An 8,149-nucleotide genomic window follows, 5' to 3' on the forward strand; every position below is an offset into this window, starting at 1 on the left:
TTCCATTTATCCCACATCTGGGGCTAAACAATAACCAGCTGTTCTATCACTTTATGACCCCTACCCAGCTGAGAGAAGGAGCTGGGAAAAGGAAAGGAGACTCATGGGTTGAAATGGAAACTGATTTACTAAAATAAGAAAACCAATATTAATACTAATGCTAATATAAAATACACAGAGTTATACTCAGCCCATATAGTGGTCGCGAGCTGGGCTCTCCCAGCAGTGAACGCCAGATGTCAAACACTGCAAACACCACAGATCCAGTGAAAGTGTGATGGTCACAACAAATGGGAGAGCAGGACTCGGAGCAGAATGACAGGTGAGACCCTCCAGGGATGGCAGTCATTGAGAAGAAGAGCCATCCCCAGCAAACTTTCCAATTTATAGTGAGCGTGATGTTTATGGCATAGAATACTTCTGTTGGCCAGCCTGGGTCAGCTGCCCTGATTTTCACCTCTCCTAGCTTTAGCACCTGCCTAACTGAAGGAAACTCTCATACCATGGCTGGCCACAAGCTAAACCAGTGTGTCTTATCAACTGTGTTCCCACCGTATCAGATGCTACAGTCTTCTCAGAAGTGCAGCTTTCATGACAGAAAATTGATTCTATGATTCTATCCCAGTGAAACTGGGACAGTGAAGTAGATGGAAAGTGGAGATTTCAACACCAATGATTTTTGTTTTACTTTTGCATTTATTGTACATTTGTTTAGACGTGAAACATAGTCATATTGAATGTTGGGCCACAAAGAGAAAACACTGGTTACTCACAAAACATAGTCTTCAACATTTCTTTCAGCCTGAATTGATTTCCACTTGATCTTGTTTTTTTCCCCTCCTTTCAGGGATGTCATTGTTTAGTGGCCAGAATACGATGGGCAGTTTATAAATGTAAATATCTGAAGAAAGAGAAGAAGGGTAAATGGCCTTGGAACATTTTTTACTTCTTTTTAAAAAATAGTCCATAAGAAATATTATGTGAACAAATAACAACAGTGCTGCTTGTCTTAAAAAGACATAAAGATTGATTTTTCTGTTTTATCTGGTTCTGCTCAGGTTTTCAACCCCAGCCACTGCTGTAGTATCCAAGTATTTGAGCTTTGACCTGAACAATAGCATTTCACGCTTGGAAAGATCCTTATACCAGCATGTAGAAAGTCTCTGCCACCATGCCTGTTGATACAACACTTGTCCAAGGAAAAAATAAATAACTGCCAAAAATGACATAGGTATAATTGATCTGGTTTTGGGTTAGTGGATTGGGTTGCATGCTTCTCAAAACTGGAATCAAATGTTTACAGTGAAAGCCTTTGGCTCTAGGAAAGGCAGGTGGCAATGTACGAACACTCAGCTCAGCCTCTGCTGGACCCAGTCCCATCTATCCAAATACAGAGCTTGTCCCTGTCCAGATTACTGGGTAGGTTCCTGATGCTTGTCAGTGCTGTGTGGCCAGGGACCACCTAATTTCTTCCTGGTACCTTAGACATATAACGATGAATGAAGACTAGCAAAAATTGGTCAGTCCTGGTTGCTGTTCATCATTAATGAGAAATCTCACAGGTGCTGTGTAGGAACGCCTTCAGCATAGACTCAGTGGTCAGTGTTGGGATTAACAAAATTATTGTTCATGTCAGTTAGGCAACACTCATTTTTTGGTTTTTGTTTTCTGGGATGGCATTCACTTTCTAGACCCATAAGATTATTTTTCTCTTTTTCTCTTGGCATATTTGCTTTTTGGAGACCCAGGAAACCACCAATACCTGTGATCTCTCCATTTTTTTCCTGTAACATATTATAGGTTTGTACCTGTACCAAAAGCTTATGATGATTCTTCTGATATGCTGAGTGAAGGGACTGTGATGGGAAGGGCTGTGAATGTTTCTGTGGATTCTTCTGGGTTGCCTGGCTGTCTCTAAAATATCCAGGTGCTAATATACAGCCTGGCATCTAGATGCTTGTTTTCTGCAGTTAGGGACTTGTTGGGAAACAATAAAACCACCAGAGATGAAGGGAAGAGATGTGGATCTTTCCCAGACATCATTCAGAGTACTTGTGGCTTTTCCTTCTCTTCTTATTATTTACTGTGGTACAAACAAGGCTGCTCAAGGTGCTGCATCCCTTCCCCTATGTTCTTAAATAGCTATCTTTTGTTTACAACTCACATAAGTTATTGCCTGTCAAAAATACAGACCTTGATCAAAAACCACTGGAATTCTTCCTATTAGCCTCAGTGGGATTTAGAAGAGCACTGCGCTGAGCAACATGTGTCCCCTTCTGTCTCTCACTAGTGATCAAGATCTCATGTCTTCAGTGAAAAACATTCACAGAGTGAAGATTTTGGATCTAGAATTATCACTCTGTTTACCATTGCAAAGTTAATGAGGGCTGCCAGGGTGGAAGGCTCTGTAACAAAAGTTTAGGAGAAACCTTGCAACCCTTAGTACTCCACCTGCAGCCTCCAGACCTCTCGATGGAGGTCCCAGTCACAGAGGGAAACTGCAAATGCCATCTCAAGTAGATCATGCTGTTGCAGGGATAAGATGCACAAATGGAAATGCATTTTGTTCCTGCATGAAGAACACCACTGGCTCACCCAAGGTGATGCTGCTGACTCTGCTAATACGATCTCTGTCAATGAAGTCTACTTTGGGATGCTTCTTTTACTGCCTTGACCAAAGGAGAGACAAAGCTGAACACAAAACAGTCTCATTCTGACTGAGATTTGCCAGCTAATGACAGTCCAAGGGCATATGTAGATTATTGATCTGTTTAGTTTCTTTGCACTTTCCTTCTCAGATCCAGATATTTTTATGTTCTTCCTATGGAGGCCAATGATTGCCAGTGCCTCCACACCCACCATCCAGCTCAAGTGGCTTTGTGCACTCCTTTTGGTTGTGCAGGAGCTGACCCTAGTGGGGAACTGGCTGTCTTAAAGATGGCAGCTCATCCATCACAGGCTTTCACAGGCTGTCAGCATTGCATTTAATCTCACTTGTAATTTTCCAAGGGAGGTTTTCAAGAGCCATAAACAGAATCTTAATGCTACAAAATGTGGTCTGCAGCCAGTGGATACTTCTTGTCTGTATGAAGCTGTGCTGCGTTCCAGCTGCCTTGAACTATCCAGAGATTAAAAACTCCCAAATTCAGCCTACAGTTCCATGTGCTATCCACAGTCCTCATGCTGCTGTAACTGGTATATTTTCTATCTCAAGTCACGTGCTCCCAAATGGACACTCAGAACCATACACTTTGCAAGCAAGAAGTGAAAAGACTGTGTTCCTGAGCCTCACACATCATGTTCATGAGGTTTTGTCTCCCATTTTATGGACTTGTCTTTCTGAGGATCTTGCCCTTTGGTTACACTGCGAGTTTCAATGCCCTGTTTCTTTAAGTCCTGATCCAACACCCCTCAGACAACCAGTTTTTAAAGTTTGGATCAAACTCAGGAAGCTCCTGCCAGCTCTTAAATTTTCATATTTCATTATCTTCACTGATCCAGTCTTCCACTTTCATTCCCTTCTTAAGGTTTACCAGCAAAGAAACGAGCTAAATTGGAATCAATATAACCACAATTATACTCTGGGAAACAATGCCAGATTCAATCACAGAGGGTTACTCTAAAGACGAGATATAAAGCTCTGCTTCCCAGATATATATTCAATAGAATGACCTCTCTCCCTGACCCATCTGTCCGTGTCACGCTGACAGATCATATCTTCTGCCGATACAGACCCGTGGAAGATGCAATTTGTCAACAAGTCCCTGAGCTGTGCAGATCTGGGATGGATTTGTATGATATAGTTTCTCTTCTGGCAATAATAGGGGAACAAGGTAAATCCTTGGAATTATGTGGGCGTCAGTGACCTCATCAAGGGCTTTATCCCTTGTTTCTTATTCCATAGGTGTCTAGCCTGTTGACTGAATTACGAACTGAAAGAGAAATGTGTGTTTTTCCTCTAGACATCTCTTTATGTTTACAGTTTCTTCAGCAAACAGATTAATTAAATTACTATAGCTATATTTTCATTAGTGCTGGAAGCAGTAGTGGTAATTATGACAGCATTAGATTTCAGAGAAGCCTGTTTTCAGCCTTGAAGCTAAAAAACTTCAACTAAATGTCCTGAAATTGTTTGTGCCAGGTGTCCTCCTCATGCTGAATTAGTTCATAAAATTTCACTAAAGCAGTTAATCAGTTCCTGAGGGCAGGATTGAAGAAAAATACCGTGCTCTGAAATGAACTATCGCCATTAATAACTTTAATGTTGTCTCTGGAATTTGGCAGGAAACTGGAGTCCAAAACCAAACTTTTACTGCTTTTAATAGAACTCCAGCCAAATTTGGCCAAGTTACAAGCCCCCAGCCACATAGAGACCAGGAGGAAGTTTTTCTGCACAATCTATTTCTCCTGAGTATTCTCCAGTTCTCACAGCTCTTAGCAGTCTTGTTTCATTACGGAGCATAACATGTCTTCCCTGCAGTTGTTATTCCTTGCAGGTGGGAGAAAACATAGCTTTGATCCTAAAAAAGACAAAAAAAAAAAAAAAAGAAGAAAAAAAAAGAGTGGAATGAAGGAGGAATCAGATAGGCAAAGACTAGAAAATCATGGAGCAAAGGGAAGGGCAATTTTTTATGTTTGAGTATTGCTGTGCTTGCACCCTAATTATATTTACAACCTTACCATTCTTTAACATAAGGATGTTTCAATTTATGTGCATTTTTTTCCTTTTAGGTAATGAATGTATAAAATCTTCACTGAAACTGCAGCTCTGTGTAATCATTTGCTCAGAACTGCAGTGTCTTTAACAAAATAAAATGAAAAATTCTCCTACAGCTCAAATAAAGCATAGCAAGGAAAAAAATGATTATAAAGTCCAAAATAGACCAAAATAGTCTTCTATCCAGACAATCAATTTCTCAATGGTGCCCAATAGACATATTGAATCACACATTTTGCTTACACAGCTGCCCAGAGAAAAACAAGGACCATATTGCTACCCATCTCCTTTTGCTAAAGGTTGGCAATTATAGCAGTTGGAAAGCAGTAACAATCTTTCATTGTGTCAGTGAGTATTATTCAGGTTGGCATACAACCTCCCTGCTTACCCTTACAATATTCTCAATTAAATTAAGATTATACCTGTAACATGGAGGAATGATCCTACTAATGTTACAAGGTTTATGACTCAATGCAAAGGTGATGGGGAGGAATTCTGTTGTCTGTGTTATGCAGGTACATGGTTGGTGCAGATTTACCTTCAGGCTGGAATGAACTGATTTTCTGTTTCATCCAAAATTCTGTTTCGCACTGTGTCCAGCTTTACAGACAAGTACAAATAATGCACAGTGATGTCATAACTTTATCATAAGGGGCATTTTACTCATGGTAAGTACGAGAGAGTTTGTATCTTGAAATATCAGGGATTATTTCCCTAATAAATGCAAATAGCCCTTTGGGGGCATGAAGATAGAAATAAGGAAAAAAAAAAAAACAAGATCACTCCTGTGGTAGAAAGTAGCAATTGAGATTTTTCATAGATTATTATGGAGCCTTTCACAAGGCTGCCTTGAAGTACTTTTTTGCCTTTTTATTGATATGGTTGAAAAGTTACTTGAATAAATCATGATACCCAAATACAAATAAAAACAAAGGCTATAGTTTCTGACCTGGAATTAGAATATACACCATATATTTCATTCATACAGTTCATTCATTCAGTTTTATGTTCAAATGCTGAAAAGAAAAGTCTACTGGCTGGAAAGCTAGCTGAACATTTAGAAACTCATAGGGTTTGCTCCTTTTTTTTTCTGCAGACTTGCTACATGTTACTGGATGAGCTCCCGAAGTGCAAAAAGTACCTTAAGTGGTAGGCAGTGGTACTCCTTATGATATGCATTTAAACTATTTAAACCATACATTAATCAGCTTGCTGAGCACCCTTCCATTTAGCAGGCTGGCAGATCAAATGCTGAGTAGTAACCAATATGGAAATTTTAAGAATAAGATGCCTGTTTCAAAATTTAAGCAAATTAAAAAAAGAGCTGCCTTGGTTCCAGCTAGATTCATGGTGATTCCTTCCCTTACAGTTCCTCAAAATACAAAGACACATTTCCTCCACGTTTTCTGAGAACCATAAGTACATGAAGACACTTAGGGAAGATGAGCTCAAAAACCAATTGATCTTGGATCTTCATACAGCTCAGGCACAAGCTAAGTGATAGGATTACAGGTCTGCCAAGACCAAAACACTTAAAGGCGTGCTTAGAAACTAATGTGACTGAAAAATCTTAAGGTATGAAAGCTGGTGTGCTGAAAGAGTCAAATTGCCTCCAGGATTATGTTAGTGCTGAGCAGGGATTTTCTAGACCGTAATTCTATGTAAGTCTTTTTGGACATCTGTTCCAGTCCATGAAATAAAGGTACCAGCACTATCAAATTATACAGGATTACTGCACCAAAGAGAGGAAATGCATGGAAAAACTGATGCATCAGTGTTAGAGAAATAATATATCTGAGAACACGAATATTGTCAGTACTGTGTTCAGTTTTGGGCCCCTCACTACAAGAAAGACATCGAGGTACTGGAGAGAGTCCAAAGAAGGGCAACTAAGCTGGTGAAGGGTCTAGAGCACAAGTCTGATGAGGAGCGGTTGAGGGAGAAAAGGAGGTTGAGGGGAGAACTCATCGCTCTCTACAACTACCTGAAAGGAATTTGTAGCAAGGCAGGTGTCGGTCTCTTCTCACAAGTAACAAGTGATAGGATGAGACGAAACAGCCTCAAGTTGCACCAGGGGAGGTTTAGATTGGATATCAGGAAAAATTTCTTTGCCAAAAGGGTTATCAAATGTTGGAACACGTTTCTCAGGGAAGTGGTGACGTCACCATCGCTGGAGGTATTTAACAGATGTGTAGGTGTGGTGATTAGGGACAAGGTTTAGTGGTGCACTTGGCAGTGCCGGATTAACTGTTGCACTTGATGATCATAAGGGTTCTTTCCAACTAAAACGATTCTATGATTCTATGAGTATGCTCTGTTCAAACACCTCATGGATTCAGTCTGATCCTTTCACTCTTGAATCTTCTCTGTTAGGTACTGTTAGAATATTTTTCTGTAAAATTAAAGGTCAGTGATTTGTAGTATCCAAAAAGTCAGACTACATGGGCTATCATGTTCTCATGTTGATTCACGCTCTGTGCATAGGCAATATTTATGGACTTTTCTTTTCCTTGTAGGTCTCAACTGAAGAAGGAATGAGCTTAGCTAGAGAATACTCCTGCTCCTTTTTTGAGACTTCAGCTGCCCTCCGCTTCTACATTGATGATGTCTTTCATGGACTAGTGAGGGAAATCCGAAGGAAAGAGTCCTCACTGCCCATGGTAGAGAAGAAGATGAAGAGGAAGGATAGTCTGTGGCGGAAACTGAAAGGATCCCTGAAGAAAAAAAAAGAAAGTACAACCTGATGGCAATTCCCCATGAGCCACTCATCAGGAGCTGACCACAGTAACCTGTAACAGTTCAAAAAGGCAGCATTGACACAGCATCTTCCAGACCAGGTCCTGGAGTTCCTTCCCTTTGGCCCTTATGAAGAGGTAGCTCCTTAAAGGCCCAATTCATGGTTGCCCTGTGGCTCCTCTGTATTATAGATAAAGTCACTTAGTATACTCTCTCATCCCTTCTCTGCAAATCCAAGTGAAGAAAATACTGTGGGTTTTTTCCCTGTGGTCCATGGCTGGTTTTCAAATTCTGGGACTTAAGCCAGCATCCAAGGCAGAACAAGCTTCCACCAGCTCTAGGACAAGGGATGCACTTATTGCCTCCTCTCTACATGCATGGATCATTTCATCATTCCAGGAATGAATAACATCATTGATTTCAATGGACATTTTGACTGTTTAAGGACTTCAGGATTTGACCTTCAGCTTTGCATTCACATGTAGGTTTAGGGTTAGACTGTGCTCAGCCCACACATGCGCATGTGTGTGTGTGAACCAGGCCCAAAGGGAATGCTGGGGCCTCCCAATTTTGACCCTGTAGATCCCCATCTTCATTGTGTCTTTTTCATCTAGCGTGAAGAGTTAGCAATCACAGCACAAGTCATGCACCAGCCGTCTGGAGGCTGCAGGGCTACAGTTCTGTCTCCTCTACTCA

At 40.8% G+C, this 8,149-nt stretch overlaps 1 protein-coding gene across 1 annotated transcript in view; it reads left to right on the forward strand.

The window, feature by feature from the left end:
- Positions 1-7,461, forward strand: part of RIT2 (Ras like without CAAX 2) — a 199,020-nt gene extending 191,559 nt beyond the window's left edge. The window contains exon 5 of the mRNA XM_068423583.1: positions 7,234-7,461. Coding sequence (XP_068279684.1) covers positions 7,234-7,461 — 228 coding nt within the window. The remainder of the gene's footprint in view (positions 1-7,233) is intronic.
- Positions 7,462-8,149: the final 688 nt, after the last annotated feature.

Source organism: Nyctibius grandis, chromosome Z (genome assembly GCF_013368605.1).
Source record: "Nyctibius grandis isolate bNycGra1 chromosome Z, bNycGra1.pri, whole genome shotgun sequence".
NCBI classification, from domain to species: domain Eukaryota; kingdom Metazoa; phylum Chordata; class Aves; order Nyctibiiformes; family Nyctibiidae; genus Nyctibius; species Nyctibius grandis.